Source organism: Microcaecilia unicolor, chromosome 4 (genome assembly GCF_901765095.1).
Source record: "Microcaecilia unicolor chromosome 4, aMicUni1.1, whole genome shotgun sequence".
In the NCBI taxonomy this organism is placed as follows: Eukaryota; Metazoa; Chordata; class Amphibia; order Gymnophiona; family Siphonopidae; genus Microcaecilia; species Microcaecilia unicolor.
The window spans coordinates 244198660-244215465 of NC_044034.1; the positions used below are offsets into that span (position 1 = coordinate 244198660).

At 42.3% G+C, this 16806-nt stretch overlaps 1 protein-coding gene across 1 annotated transcript in view; it reads right to left on the reverse strand.

Moving 5' to 3' along the window:
* The window catches only part of DNAJC3 (DnaJ heat shock protein family (Hsp40) member C3), a 114508-nt gene that overhangs the window by 45671 nt on the left and 52031 nt on the right, over positions 1–16806 (reverse strand). Inside the window, exons 5-6 of the mRNA XM_030201371.1 lie at positions 7525–7677; positions 880–1061 (exon numbers count right to left, since the gene is read on the reverse strand). Coding sequence (XP_030057231.1) covers positions 880–1061; positions 7525–7677 — 335 coding nt within the window. The remainder of the gene's footprint in view (positions 1–879; positions 1062–7524; positions 7678–16806) is intronic.

A 16806-nucleotide genomic window follows, 5' to 3' on the forward strand; every position in this document is an offset into this window, starting at 1 on the left:
TAGGAGTATAAGTTCAGGTGCTCACTTTTTTTTTCTGAATATTGGACCTACTGCCTTTTGCCTTGGAAATACTGGGTATACTTAAGGGCTATGCAGAAGTCCAATATACATTATGATGGGACTTTCTTCCTACATTAGATAGGCACTTAACTTACTTTTGTGCATAACTGGACTTACTTCCTTATGCCATTGCACGGTAGAACAGGCACTGCATGCCTCACTTCCTTAGAAGTACAAAATTCATCCACACACATACATGCTTCCTATTTACTTTCTAAAAATGAAGATTAAAATATATTCAGAAGGAGCAACCGAGACCACAATGTTACAGAAAAAAGTATTCATATCAACCAACACTGTAAAGTTTATTTTATTTATTTATCTTGATAAACCATAGTAGCCTTAGCACAAGCAGCACAGCAGTTTACAATAAAATTTAAAAAAAGTAGAGTTTAAGGTAAAAAAAGATGACCTAGACAGAATGGGAACAAGCAAAGTCCTAGGTAGTGGTGGAGAGGAAAGATTCTAGGAAAGGTGGGTCTTGAGTAGTTTCTTAAACAAGGCAATGTTTGGTAAGTTTCTGATGAAGAAGAGCAAGTCATTCCAGAGTTTGGGTCAAATGTACCTAAAGGCGGAGTTAGACACTTAAGCAGGTATACAACACAGAATTAAAAATGTATTATTTCCTGCCACTTTTTTTCCTTACAAAAAGGAACTCTTACAGGATCAGTAAAAGCTTTTGCATGCAGATTTAGCAATAATGACAAGAATCCTGAAAATTTCTCTCACACTTGGTATGCCTTCCATATTCTTAACTGCTCCCCATCTTTTGGAGGGGGGGGGAGGGGGGAATATAAACAAAACCAAAAATAAACTTACTTGAGTGACATCTCATGATCGCCCAACTGATAGTAGATTGTGCTGACTTTATAGAAGGCTTCGGTGTTATCATTCTTTAGTTTAGAAGCAGCTTTCAAGTCACTAATAGCTTTCCCAAGTTCTCCCTCCTTAATAAAGCATTCTGCTCGAATTTCTCGAAGCTCTGCATCCCAAACACAAACCTGAAATAAACATCAAAAACTTACTAAAACCTTACTAGGTATTTTACATTCTCATTTGGTTTCTGAAAGTATCTTCTTTGGCAACATATGATTGCCAACTAGCTCCAGATCAGTTGGAAAGGGTTGATCTACTCCTGGTTTACCCCACTGCATGCAGGGACTTGTTCTGAGTTACCAATTGCCTACACTTCTGAAAACACCAAAACTATTCATATCTGTAATCCTGCATCCCATTGGGGGGGGGGGGGAAGTCACCCTAAAATCACTCATCAACTAAAAAAAACATACCTAACAAATGGTATTTTGAAAGCCAGTCATCGTCTCTTTTGGCAGACACAAGGAAAGGAGTAGTTTGTGAATAGGGAATGGGGATTATCCGTTACTTTTTTTTGAAAGGAAACTAGAGAGGGAGGGGGGAAGGTGATAATTTTGGTACTCTCCTAAAATGTTGTGATGGGGAAAGTCAAAACCTCCAGCCTCCATTTTTGTTCCAGATGAAGGAAAGTAGAAAAAAAGAGGAAAGGAGGGATCACAATCCAGGCGAGGAGGCTTTGGGATTACTCTTATTACCTAGGCTTGACCCCCCCCCTCCCAAGGTTCGCCACTAAGGGGTCCTTTTACCAAGCTGTGGTAAAAAAAGGCCCTGTACTAGCGGCGGGGGCCATTTTTACCACGCACCAAGGTAAGAGACCGGATATAGCCATGGCCACGCAGTAAGATTGCACTTACTGTGTGGCCATGCGAGAGGACACACTTACCACCAACCAAAACCTTCTGTACCCAACTGTACACCACTACAACAGCCCTTATGCTGCAGGTGTCACCTATATGTCAGTACAGTAGGGATTTGGTGGGTTTTAGAGGGCTCAAACTTTCCACCTAAAATGTACTAGTAGAGTGGGATATGGGCCTAGGTACCCTTCTCTACTGTCCACTGCACTGATCACTAAGGCTACTCCAGGACCTGCTTGCTGCTCTAATAGAATTGGCCATAACATCTGAAGCTGTCAGAGGCTGGTATGTACTGTTTCTTTCACAGCTTTGGGGGATGAGAGGGAGGTCAGTGACCAGGAAGGTCAGTGACCACTGGGGGAGTAAGGGGGTTTATGCCTTAATCCCTCCAGTGGTCATTTAAGGCACCTTTTGGTCACTTTTAGTCATGACTGAATCAGGTCTAGCCAAAAATGTCGTAATTCCAGCCCTAGACTTTTCATTTTGTTCCATTATTGCAGAAAAATGTCTCTTTTGGTGCTGCCCATGTCTCACCCAAAGCACACCTCCAACAAGTTCCCTTGAAATTTGGGCAAACTGTGCAGGGCAAATCAGGGTGTCAAAAATTGCAACTTGGACTTTTGAGAGAAAAACTTGCTTCTGCCACCTTATGACTGTTTTGGATTTTTTGTTTTGAAAAGGAGCTGAACGCAACAACAGATAGAGGTAACCTGGCATTCACTCTGAGGAAAAGGGTATTACCAGTGGTGTGCCATTGACAATGGTCCTTGGTCTGGTTCTTAACATTTTTCTTAGTGACACTGCAGAAGGGTTATCTAGTATGATTTCTCTTTACAGATGATACCTAAATCTGCATTAGGGTAGACACCCGAGAACATGTGGATAGCACGAGGAAGGATCTAGCCAAGCTTGAAAAGCAGCAATTTGGCAGCTAAGATTGAATGCTAAAATGCAAGGTGATACATTTGGACTGCAAAAACCCAAGGAAGAAGTAGTTCTGTGAATAAAAGAAGAATGAAACCTGGGGGGGAGGGGTGATGATTGTATCAGATTTGTCAAACAGGTAGAAAAGATTAAGGCAAAAGCTAGGAGGATGCTTGGGTACATAGTGAAAGGAATGACCAGCAGAAAGGAGGTGATAGTGCCTCTGAGTCAGTCTCAACTGGAGCACTGTGTATAATTCTGGAGATCACACTTTCATAAAGGAACAGAATGAAGTTGGTCCAGAGTACAGCTACTAAAACGGCCAGTGGCCTTCTTCATAAAACATAGGGACAGACAATCTCACTATGTATATTTGGAATAAAGATAGAAGAGGGGAGATATGAGACATTTAAATACCTCCATTGCATAAATGCACAAATGTCATTCAACTGAAAGGACATAGGATGAAGTTGAAAAAGGAAAGATTCAGGAGTAATCCGAGTCAAGATTTCTTTACAGAAAGGGATGATACGTGCACTGGCCTCACTGCAGAGGTGGAGACAAGAATTTAAGAATGCATGAGACAAGAACAGAGGATCTCTAAGGGAGAAGAAAGAATTGTAGAGTTTACTAGTTGGGATGGATGGGCAGACTTGATAGGCCACATGGTCTTTTATCTGCCATCATTTTCTGTGTTTTAATGCTGCATATTTAACATCTCAAAGAAAAGTGAATATGGTTATTTTTTTGTACAGGCCCTTAGAGCTCACCTTCATACACTAGTTGCTATTACTTAAAGGGGGTGCAAAGCCCTATAGGTGACTTGTGCCAAAGTCCATGGTGGGTCAGTATTTATTACAAATTAGTCTCTAGGAGTGTGTTTGTGTACACATTCCAGGTGACCAGATGAGGAGTTTCTGGTCTGATACCAAATCTAATCAATTGCATATTTGGGGGGGGGGGGGGGGTCAATAGGCAGTTAACTGAACAAGTGATTAGGGTCTTTTTTTTTTTCTTTCCCCTCTGCAAACAGAGAAGTACATGTGCCCATCAAACACTCATTGAAGGCTGTATTGTTACACTACTTATTACCAATGCTTTGTTTGTAAACTGCTTTAACACCTCGTACAAAGCAGTACATAAAGTAATAAGTTCAATCCAATCATCACCTCGGTACTTAACCAAACTCCACTACTACTTATATACCTTCACAATGAGTACATTTAAAGTGAAGAGTGCACAGTTAACAGCTCCAACTGTTCTCACACAGTCTAGTGACTGCATGCATGAAAAACGAGATGCGAGAGCTAATGAGTATGAGTGCACGAAGCTGGTAAGACAACAGAATCACCCATGTCTACATAAATATCGCAGCCATGGTTATTATTTCACTGGTCAGTTGTTTCAGAAGTGCAGGCATCCCAGCCTAAAATGGGCCAATACGTCCACAATTGCTAATCACCATTTTATGGATTCTATCTGGACATGGATCTATGGTCTGTGCCCTGATTGAGGCTGGACAGATTCAGCTTCAGAAGTTGGAGGCCAGTGCTGGGAAGACTTCAACGGTCTGTGCCCTGATCGTGCCTGAATAGATTTGGATGGGTTGGAGTGGAGCTTTTCAGGGGCTTCAATGACAAGTTCTGAAGTTTTAGAACATGGACCGTACCAGGCAGACTTCTACAGTCTATGCCCTGAAAATGGCAAGGACAAATCAAGATCAGGTATAGATATGAAAGTTTATCTTGTTGGGCAGACTGCTGTGTCCATCTTATATAGTATTCAGGATGGTACTGCAATTTACACTGATGGCCTAGCCCCAGAAAGAATCAGCAGTGAGTGAAATCAAACTGCAGCAAGTTTAACAAAAATGTTTTACACGAGTAACCCTAAAACATGCAGCAGTCTGCAAGCTAACAGACATTTTTAAACTTCCTACACAAAACCAAACCAGGTCACCTAAGACAAACAATCGTAACATTGACATCTAGTGGTTAGACACAGGTAAAAGCTTTCAAAGAGTCCAAAGGAAAAACATTTACTTGTAGTCTGACCAAGGACTATTGCTGCAATGGCTGGGCTAAAGCAGCTTAAGTAAAATAGCATAGGGAATACCCCCCCTCCAAACAACTGAATAGATGATGGCGACATAGCCCTGAAGAAACAATTCCAAAGGCATGAAGCAGGGGAAGGAAAATGGGAGTAGTTTAGAGGCAGAACCTTGGTGGAACAAATCCACTGCTACAAATGGATCCATGAAGTGGAAGGAACTTTTTCAGTTTCGGAAATATACCCAGGTAACTGTTTATTACTTGTACACTGCCTCCACTATGTCTTTATTCTTTCAGAGGCACCAAAGAATGCTCCGAAACCTTTTTTGAGAGTTAGATCTTTCTACATTTATACTGTGGGTATAAGACCTGTAAATCTCTCTGGAGTAGCTCACCCTTGCATTCTCTCTGGTTTGCACTAAGGCAGAGGATGAAAATAACTTGGTCAATTTCTCTAGTTCTCAACCACATCTGACATCTGCTTGCATAAAACCCATGCTCACAACCTGCTGCTGCCATCCCTACACTACTTTTGGAGAAGTGAGGGGGAGAGGGGAAGCCATAAACAAAGATCCCAGCATAGGAAAGACAGGAGAAGAGTGAATTATATGGGGTTGGGGTAATTAAAAAAGTAAAACGAGGGACCATGGTAGGAGTCCAAAAGTATGGTTGCCTAGGACTCAATATAGTGTTAATACAATTCTAGGTGTAGGACAGTGGCACCCTGTGTTAAAATGCAACATCCATCCCTTCATGTCTGTAGTCAATGACATCTAATAGTTTCATATATTATCATACTTGATTTTATTGTTATTTTCAAATAATAGAATTGTGCGAGTACCATTCCATTCAAGCTATTTCCCCCATCTTTTCACCAAGTCAAAACATGCACAGAAATAGGAAAAAAAAAAAAAAAGTGATACGTTCTGCAGATAGTATGCTTAGTTCTCTCCCTCCCCTGACACACTAGCAGGCTTATTTTCGAAAGAGAAGGACACCCATTTTTCTACACAAATTGGGAGATGGGCGTCCTCTCAGGGTCGCCCAAATCGGAATAATTGAAAGACGATTTTGGGCGTCCACAACTGCTTCCCATCGCGGGGATGACCAAAGTTCCCAGGGGCGTGTTGGAGGCGTAACGAAGGCAGGACTAGGGCATGCCTAACAGTTGGGTGTCCTTGAGCGATAATGGAAAAAAGAAGGGCGTCCCTGACGAGCATTTGGCCGAATTTACTTGGTCCATTTTTTCTTACGACCAAGCCTCAAAAAGGTGCCCAAACTGACCAGATGACCACCAGAGGGAATTGGGGATGACCTCCCCTGATTCCCCCAGTGGTGATTAACCCCCTCCCACCCTGAAAAAAACAACTTTAAAAAACCTTTTTTTTTTGCCAGCCTCAAATAAACTCAGGTCCATCGCAGCAGTATGCAGGTCGCCGGGGGGGGGGGGGGGGGGGGGGGGGGGGGGGAACAAGTGTGTGTGTGTGTGTCAGTGGAGGCATAACGAGGGCATGGACGTCCTTCTTTCAAACATTTTGGACGTCCTGAACTGCCCCCCCCCCCCCCCCCACAGGGACAGCCAAATTTCAAGGGAGTGGAGTGGAGGAGTAGCCTAGAGGTTAGAGCACTGGTCTTACAATCCAGAGGTGGCCGGTTCAAATCCCACTGCTGCTACTTGTGATCCTAATCCAAATAAATAAAGGGGGTGTCAGAGGCATAGTAAAGGCATGGACGTTCTTCTCACAGAAACATCCACATTTTGGACGTCCTCAACTGCCCGTCGCAGGGACGGAGGCATAGCGAAGGCACCTAACACTTGGACGTCCTTCACCCATACTAAAAAAAAAACCCCAAAACAAAACGTCCCTGATGAGCACTTGGATCTGTGTTTTTTTTTTTAAGGTCGTAGACTGCAATTTATTTAAAGGCTGCAGAAGGCTATTATATACGCAGCTTATATACGCTAAGGGATTGGTAAGGGAATGGCCTTTTCCGTTCAGTTAGTGCATCAGTTAGTCCAATGCAGTGCTCCCTAGGGTGCCTGGTTGGTGTCCTGGCATGTCAGAGAGACCAGTGCACTACGAATGCTGGCTCCTCCCATGACCAAATGAGTTGGATTTGATCGTTTTTGAGATGAGCGTCCTCGGTTTCCATTATCGCCAAAATACCGGGGACGACCATCTCAACATTTAGGTCAACCATCTCTAAGGTCGACCTAAATGTTGAGATATGGGCATCTCCGACCGTATTATCGAAACGAAAGATGGCTGCCCATCTTGTTTCGATAATACGGGTTTCCCCGCCCCTTCACGAGGACGCCCTCAGGAAAACTTGGGCGCCCCGTTCGATTATGCTCCTCTAGGTAAGTCAAATGCTTGAATAAAGGAATATTTTTAAACTTTTTTTGGCGTACATTCTATTTCATGAATATCAGCTGAAGTTGATTCCAAAAGAGTAGGTGCTAATGAGAAAAATGTGCTTTCCTGTGTATATATCCATCACCCAACATGCTTGGCTTGATGCTGGGATAACTAATTTGCGCTGAGACAATGACCTCAGAGTTCTGGTCAGAATATAAGGAATGGCCAAGGATCTTAAATTACGAGAACATGTTCGCAAAATATGCCTTATGAGTAAGCACTAGTAATTTGATGCTATGTGAAGTTCTCTGTAAAACCACCTCTCTCCATACTGACTAAAGAAATAAAAGGCATAGTGATATTACCCTGTTACTGTATTCAAGCAAAATAGCTTACCTCCAGAATACTATTCAGAAAGGTTTCAGCAGATATGTAATCTTCTTGGCTATATGCAGCAAGGGCCTGTGATCGGAGGCGCTGTATCTCATCAGATTTCATCAGCTGAGATGTGGCTTCTTTTTCTTCTTTTTCACTAGGATTGCTCTTCAGCTGGAAAATAAGACCCGGTTTTCAGAACATAAGAAATGCCTTACTGGATCACACCACAGGTCCATCAAGAGCATCCTATTTCCAGTAGTGGCCAATCCAGGCAACAATTACCTGGCAGGATTCCAAAGAACAGATCCATTCGTTGTTATGTACATCTGAAAGTAAGTGGTGACTTTCCAAAAAGTCTACTTGGCTAATGATTTAGGGACCACTTCCAGAACTTGTTTAAACTTTTTAAACCTGGCTTTGTTAACCTCTTCTGGTAAGAAATTACATAGCTTAGCTGTTCATTCAGGACTTCTTCTCAAGTTCTATCTATTCCTTCACAGAGTATCCTAGTTTCAGTATCTCAAAAAGTAAATTAAAATATTTCCAACTTAATGTTCCATCACACTCATGATTTTATAAACATCTATCCTATCCCTGCTCTTCTTCCAAGCTGAAGAGCCCTAACCTCTTTACCCATGTCTCTAGAAGGGATTGTTCCATCCTCTTTATCATTCTTACTACCTCAGACACATTGTTGATCAAGCAACTATAGTAATAAAAATTTTCTTCAGTTTAAATTTACATTTGCAGCATATCAAAGACTAAAAAAAAAAAAAAGTTACAATTGTTTGAACACAAAGTACCTGCAAGCTACAATACCTTTCAAAGATACACAAAGATGCAGTGAAATGATTCCCCCCCCCCCCCAAAAAAAAAAAACGCACGTACAATTTAACAAACAAAACTGAATTAGTGATTACAGATCCATTTTTCCTCAAGTTTGTTCTTACGTCCACTAAAATAAAAAAACATTTATTGGTTAAACAAGATAACGGCTGTCCAGTAAGGCTGTCGCTTTGGTTTTCAAAAGAAGTAGCTGAAAAGTAAGGAAGAGGTTAGCCTTCAGAAACTACAAGAGATCACGGAAAGAGGAAGACAGGCAACTATATCTGCAAAAGCTAAGAAAAGTGGGCAAAGTAGTCAGGAAAGCAAAGATGGAAATGGAATAAAAAACAGCCAGAATATAAAAGGGGGAGGGGAACAACACATTTTTAGATATATTTGTTGATAGGAGAAAGTGCAAAAGTGGCAAAAGAGACTCAAGGGTGAAGGAGAGGAATAGCGGAATCGTTAACAAATATTTCTATTCTGTGCTCACAGACGAAGAGCCAAGACTAGGACCACAAAACACACAGATAGGATTAGAAGTGTGATAGACCCTGAACGATTTTCAGAGGACTGTGTTTGTGAGGCGCTAGCTAGCTAAACTAAAAGTGGAAAGAGTGATGGGGCCAGATGGCACACATCCAAAGCTTCTGAACAACTTATGGAAACTCTTTTTTCTTTTAGTAGGCTTTATTGAAAATACTCAAAAGTACAAGCAACTGGTCAGAAAACATCTACAATAATAAGCAAACCTCCCAAACCTCCTCCCTACCCCTGCCCAAACATTCTCCAATGGGATCTTTATAAATAGTTAAATATGTCCAGTGCAGCTTCCAGGAAAAAGAAGGAGATCCAAAATAGTCGGTCTCAAGAATGCGAGTCAGATTTCCAAGTATAATAATCCCAGATGTTACAGAATTTAGCAATCTGTCCATTCCTAATTGCTATCAATTCGGCCATCAAACTAAAATAATCCATTTTATGCAAATAGAACGGGGTGGGATCTTGGAGCTCTGCCATGCTATGGCCAAAGCCAGACGATTTGCAGTAATCAGATGAATAGCCAATCTATGTTGGTCAGGTGATGTTCCTACAGGTCTGTGATGCAACAAGAAATGTTCCACCTTTAGATGGTAAGCGCCTCCTAAAATCTGTTGCACCAAAGAATGGACAGACTGTCAATACGGTTGAATAAGAGGGCAAGTCCACCCAATGTGGTACATATCCCTCAGCAGATCACATCCATGCCATCAAAGCCCTGTACCATACTTAAAAATATGCAACAGCCTCTGAACTTAGGAAGTTCTGATGGTTTCGCTGTCTGACCTTTTCAATGCTTCTCTAGAGTAAGGTCTGGTCCCAGAGGACTTAAGGGCAGATGTAGTCCTTCTCCACAAAAGTGAAAGTTAGGAGGAGATTGGGAACTAGAGGGCCAAGTTAGACCTCTGTTGTAAGTAAATAATGGAAATGCTTCTAATGAAGAATAGTGATGTTTCTGGAATCCAAGGGATTGCATGACCCGAGGCAGCATGGTTTCACTAGAAGCAGGTCTTGTCAGAAAAATCTAATTAAATTTCTTTGACTAAATGACCAGACAGACTGAGGGAAAAAACTAGATGTGACATACTTAGATTATTAGCAAAAAACATTTCACATAGTTCCATAAAGGATGAATAATACAACAACAGTAGCAACAACTGAATGCCTTTGGTATGGTCCCTAAAGTGACTGACTGGGTTAGGAACTGGTTGAGTGGAAAATGATACAGGAAAGGGATATTGCCAGTGGTGTGCCGCCAGGTTAAATTCTTTGCCGGTTCCTTTTAAGGAATATTGCTGAAGGGCTGTCTGGTGAAGGTTGCCTCTTCGCGGATGATACTAAAATCTGCAACAGGGTAAATTATCCCTGATGGTTTGGATACCATACCAAGAAAGTGGTGTGCTTTTTTTGTACTGGAGAAAATCTGAGCACTTGCCCCATAGTTGAAGAATGGTATGGAATTTGGCAGCTGAGATTTACTTCTTAAAAAAAAAAAAAGGTAGGGTCACGAATTTGGGCAACAAAAACCCAACAGAATGGTACAGTTTAAGGGGGTGAAGTACTCTGTGCACAAAAAAAAGGGAGCAGGACTTGGGTGTGATTGTGTATGATGATCTTGAGGTAGCCAAACAGATAGAATAAGGCAACGGCAAAAGCCGAAAGAATGCTTGGGTGAAACTGGAGACCACACCTCAAAAAGATAAAAAACCAGGATGGAGTTGGTCCAGACAGTGGCCACTCTAAAGTGTATGGAGACAGACTTAAATCTCAATATGTATACTTTGGTAGAGACATTTAAATACCTCTGTAGCACATACACAGGAGGCGAGTCACTTTCAATTGAAAGGAAGCTCTGGAATGAGGGGGCATAGGATGAAGGTGAGGGGGATAGACTCAGGAATAACCTAAAGAATATTACTTCACAGAAAAGATAAGGAATTCTTGAAACAGCATCCCAGTAGCAGCCGTGGAAATGGACTATCTAAATTCAAAAAAGCTTGGGTGAGTACATAGTATCTCTAAGGGAGAGGAAAGAACAGCAGCTGGCATGGATGTGCACTGAATAGGCCATACTGACTTTATTTTCCTATGTAAGCTGCATCAGCTCTGACTCTGGGGGGGGGGGGGGGGGGGGGGGGGGGGGGAGAGGAGTGACTTCACTTATGATTCTTGTACCAGGGAATAAATGAAATGCACATGTTTTTCAGTTGTAGATGCCAGAATACAAAATCATAAGTACATAAGTAATGCCATACTGGGAAAAGACCAAGGGTCCATCGAGCCCAGCATCCTGTCCACGACAGCGGCCAATCCAGGCCAAGGGCACCTGGCAAGCTTCCCAAACGTATAAACATTCTATACATGTTATTCCTGGAATTTTGGATTTTTCCAAGTCCGTTTAGTAGCGGTTTATGGACTTGTCCTTTAGGAAACCGTCCAACCCCTTTTTAAACTCTGCTAAGCTAACCGCCTTCATCACTTTCTCCGGCAACGAATTCCAGAGTTTAATTACACGTTGGGTGAAGAAAAAATTTCTCCGATTTGTTTTAAATTTACTACACTGTAGTTTCATCATATGCCCCCTAGTCCTAGTATTTTTGGAAAGCGTGAACAGACGCTTCACATCCACCTGTTCCACTCCACTCATTTTATATACCTCTATCATGTCTCCCCTCAGCCGTCTCTTCTCCAAGCTGTATAGCCCTAGCCTCCTTAGTCTTTCTTCATAGGGAAATCGTCCCATCCCCGCTATCATTTTAGTCGCCCTTCGCTGCACCTTTTCCAATTCTACTATATCTTTCTTGAGATGCGGCGACCATGGAGCGATACAACGACATTATAACATCCTCACACCTGTTTTCCATACCTTTCCTAATAATACCCAACATTCTATTCGCTTTCTTAGCCGCAGCAGCACACTGAGCAGAAGGTTTCAGTGTGTTATCGACGACGACACCCAGATCCCTTTCTTGGTCCGTAACTCCTAACGTGGAACCTTGCATGACGTAGCTATAATTCGGGTTCTTTTTTCCCACATGCATCACCTTGCACTTGCTCACATTAAACATCATCTGCCATTTAGCTGCCCAGTCTCCTAGTCTCGTAAGGTCCTCTTGTAATTTTTCACAATCATGTCGCGATTTAACGACTTTGAATAACTTTGTGTCATCAGCAAATTTAATTACCTCGCTAGTTACTCCCATCTCTAAATCATTTATAAATATATTAAAAAGCATCGGTCCTAGCACGGACCCCTGAGGAACCCCACTAACTACCCTTCTCCATTGTGAATACTGCCCATTTAACCCCACTCTCTGTTTCCTATCCTTCAACCAGTTTTTAATCCACAATAGGACATTTCCTCCTATCCCATGACCCTCTAATTTCCTCTGTAGCCTTTCATGATGAAGACTTCATGGACCTGGACTGCCAGTCAATAGCTGTTGAAGAAATGGGCATGATCATACCGTAGGATCCTCATTAATGCATAAATCTGGGGCACCTTTGTTAGCTCACCAGGCTCCACAAAAATTCCCCATCTACAAAAGCATTGCTTCCATATTTGGAGACTTCTTCCCTGAATTCCTGTGTAGGATAGGCTTCAAGAATGTGGTGTGCTTTTTTTGTACTGCAGAAAATCTGAGCACTTGCCCCGTAGTTGAAATGAAGAGGTGAAGGCTCCTGTTCTCAAAAGCAAAAAGAACCAGAGCCTTTGCCATCTAATTGTCATTCTTTCCAATCCAACAAAAGCTGGAAAGAATTACACAAAAAGGAAGTTCTCTTACTGCATGGCCATGTGTGTCTGGGGGCTTTTTTACTCGCTGCACCAAAAAGAGCTCTGGTGCTCAGGAAAATAGTCCCCGTCGCTAACGCAGGAGCCTTTTTCCTGCAGGTTGATAAAATGACACCTGAAATTTTAATGGAATGGGACTTACCAAACAAAAATCCAGAAGGTGGCAAATTTCAAATCAATCTGTTTGCCCAGTTCCTGGAACTAATTATAACACAACATACCACCAAACAATATATCATGAAATGAAACATACCTTCAATGGGCACAAAAAAACTTCAAGGGATCGCTAAAAAGGGTCAAATTCTTTTCGTAGGTTTTATGCTTTCCCACTAAGACTGTGGCATTGAACAGTATGTTAAAGAAAAAGACCACCAGGTAAAAACACACCTTTTCAAATCAACGAGGAGAAAAAAAAATAAAGGTGTCAAACTCAAATTAAAAAAAAAGATATAATCAGTGCCCATCACAAATAATGTCTAAAATTCTTTCAAAAATATAATAATAATAAAAACACAACAACTTATAAAGCAGAAAAAAAACCACTTAGTTTCTAATTGCTGACTTTCAAATCCATCCACAATTACCAAATTTGGGGCCCCGTTTGCTCAAAAGAGCTTCCAAAATATAATCAGGAAGTCCAAAAATCACAGAGCAAACTCCCGACGAGGACCAATTGTTTCGCTAATGGCTGCATACCTCAGTATTTACTAAGCTTAAGGACACATACTTTGCTCCAATATGAAATTATGTATCCTGTTCATATTAACAAGAGCATTCCATTTTTTTTCAATTTTGCCAAATTTTGTGCTTCTACTTCTTACTGTAATGCTACAAAGAGTTTGGTAGAGAAACTGAGTGACCAAGGTTATCCTCGAACACGTGTGAAGCCAGCATACAGAAGAACCTTGTTCAATAATAGGGATTTATTGTTAAAGAATGCTGCAAATGAAGAATCTTTAAATGAAGAATCTTTAAATGCAGTGGCCTGTGTTTTGAGATATCATAAAACTTCAAAGATTAAGAAATATTGGTGCACTTTACAAGTATGTGACTGTGTAGCTGATACACATTGTATGTTTGCATTTGAGAAGTATAAATTTTAAGGATAGGTTTTGCAAATCTGTTTGGACCGCCGACACACTGATTACTGGCCACACTATCCCTCGGATTCTATATAGTGCGCCAAGAGATCTGCGCTGAAATCCAAGCCTATAACAATGCACATAACTTAACTGGCTTAACAAGCTAATCAACGTTGATAACAGCTCTTTACAGGTAATGAGAACTGGTAATAATTAGAATTTACACGCACAACTCGCTTAAGCGTGTTCTGAAATGCAGTGCACCTAACTTACTCATTTAGGCAAAAAGGGGCATGGTTATGGGCATTCCAAAATGTATACAAATATGGCCCAGTCTGCCTAAATCTACACGCCAAGATTTATGCCACGTTTTTGCTGGTATAAATGGATGCACATAGTTTTAGGTGCTGGGATATTAACTAAGCGTATTCTATATACTGCGCCTAAATCTAGGCGCTGCTTATAGAATACGCTTACTTGGCATTGATTTCCACACCAATTTTTCAGGCGCCATATATAGTCTCCCCCTATATGTGGCCAGTCCCCTATTTGCACCATTACACTTTAAGGAGCAGTGCTTGAGCATCAAAAATTGGTCGGAAATTCGATTTAAATTTCTCTTCAACATGAACATCTATAATGTCATCTATAAAATTAGGGGCCCTGTTTACTAAGCCGCGCTGTGTGCCAACTTTTTAGTGCATGCTAATGACAAGTACAGTTTGCACACCTATAGCGTGTCTTAGTAAATAGGGCCCTAGATGTCCATAAAATATTATTGTATGTCAAACTTCTCATTCATAACAAAAATGATAGAAAATCACCATTGTGTTAAAAACTGCTAAGCTTGAAGCACTTCTTGTACACTACTATTTGCAGTATGGCCACTGTTTTGAATCGCTGCATTGTATGGTAATTGATCAATTAAGTTTTCTAAATGTAGAGGTGATATCCTGAAACAGATCAGACAGCATGAGCAACGTTGGATATTTGCTTTGAATACTGCTGAACCAAATATCACAGTAGAATAGAATGCCTTTTTTGAAAAGAGGTGTATGCGCTGTATGTCACCAACAGACTGGGTCTATGATAAATGGAATCTTTGTCAATGGCATTATACATAACGGTCAACATCTTCTGCTATGGGAAATTGAGAAATTGGCTGTGGAGAAAGGCTGGGGAGTCAGTGCTGCTGCCAGCGTGAGATGGTCTCTGGACAACCATTACCTGTGTTCCAGACGTCGATGCACTCTCCAGTACCAACAGACACTGTTGACGCTGAAGGGCTGTTTTATTTCCTCTTGAGCATCATTGTAACCTCTGAGGCGGACATTTGATTACACCAAAACACGGACCGTGTCGGGTCCCTTTGTCCAAGCAGTAAATTAAGTGTCTTTTAAGCATCTTTCCTGTGTTGGGAGTGTCTGTTAGCCAGCCTCTACTCTAGTTTGATCCTTCTTGTGTATTATTAAAATGCATAAATAAAATAAAAATAAAAAAGGTAAAATTATGTATAATCATACCTGATAATTTTCTTTCCATTAATCATAGCTGATCAATCCATAGACTGGTGGGTTGTGTCCATCTACCAGCAGGTGGAGATAGAGAGCAAACTTTTGCCTCCCTATATGTGGTCATGTGCTGCCGGAAACTCCTCAGTATGTCGATATCAAAGCTCCATCCGCAGGACTCAGCACTTAGAGAATTACACCCACGAAGGGACACTCTGCCCAGCTCACCACCGCCGAAACGGGGGAGGGGAATTAACCCAGCTCATCCCCACACAAGTGGGGGAGGGGAATCTGTCCAGCTCATCCCCGCGGAGCGGGGGAGGGACACCACACCCGCCGATGCGGGGGGATCTGGCTTATCCTGCAACCGCAACCGCGGGAGGAGCTGACTGACCCTAACACCGCCGAAGCGGGAGGGGTACAAAACTGCCCTACAGCCGCACGAAGCGGGAGGGAGTGCCGGCAGAATTTTAAGTCTCAATCCAGCCCCGTATAACGGAGGGGAGAGGAATGCAGCAGCTCACTGTAACACAAACTCGTCTTAACTCTTGAAGAATCCAAGTGAAAAAACTTGAACACGAAGTCTTTCTGAAGTAACTGAAGACTAAACTTGAACCTGAAATGCAACCAGAATAAAAACAGTACAGATATCTGGGAGGGGCTATGGATTGATCAGCTATGATTAATGGAAAGAAAATTATCAGGTATGATTATACATAATTTTACCTTCCATATCATCAAGCTGATCAATCCATAGACTGGTGGGATGTACCGAAGCAGTACTCACCCAGGGCGGGACATAGAAATCCCTGACCTCAACACTGAAGCTCCAAACCGGGCCTCCGCCCGTGCAGCCACAGTCAAACGGTAATGCTTGGAGAATGTATGAGCCGAAGCCCAAGTTGCCGCCTTGCATATCTCTTCCAAGGAGACGGATCCGGCCTCTGCCATCGAGGCCGCCTGAGCTCTCGTGGAGTGAGCCTTCAGCTGGATAGGCGGCACCTTCCCCGCGGCCACATAAGCCGCTGCAATGGCTTCCTTGACCCATCTTGCCACTGTAGGCTTAGCAGCCTGCAGACCCTTACGAGGACCTGCAAACAGGACAAACAGATGATCCGATTTCCGGAAATCATTGGTCACTTCCAAGTATCTGATGATGACTCGTCTCACATCCAGATATTTAAGAGCAGAGTACTCCTCTGGGTAGTCCTCCCTACGAAAGGAAGGAAGACAGAGCTGCTGATTCACATGGAAGCGAGAACCAATCTTGGGCAGGAAGGAAGGCACTGTGCGAATAGTCACTCCTGCCTCAGTGAACTGCAGAAAAGGCTCTCGACATGAGAGCGCCTGGAGCTCGGAAACTCTTCTGGCTGAAGTGATAGCCACCAAAAAGACTGCTTTCAACGTCAGGTCTTTCAGAGATGCCCTCGACAAGGGTTCCAAAGGCGGCTTCTGCAATGCTCTTAGCACCAGGTTGAGATTCCACGCAGGCACCACTGAGTGCAGAGGAGGGCGCAGGTGATTAACTCCCTTGAGAAAGCGCACCACA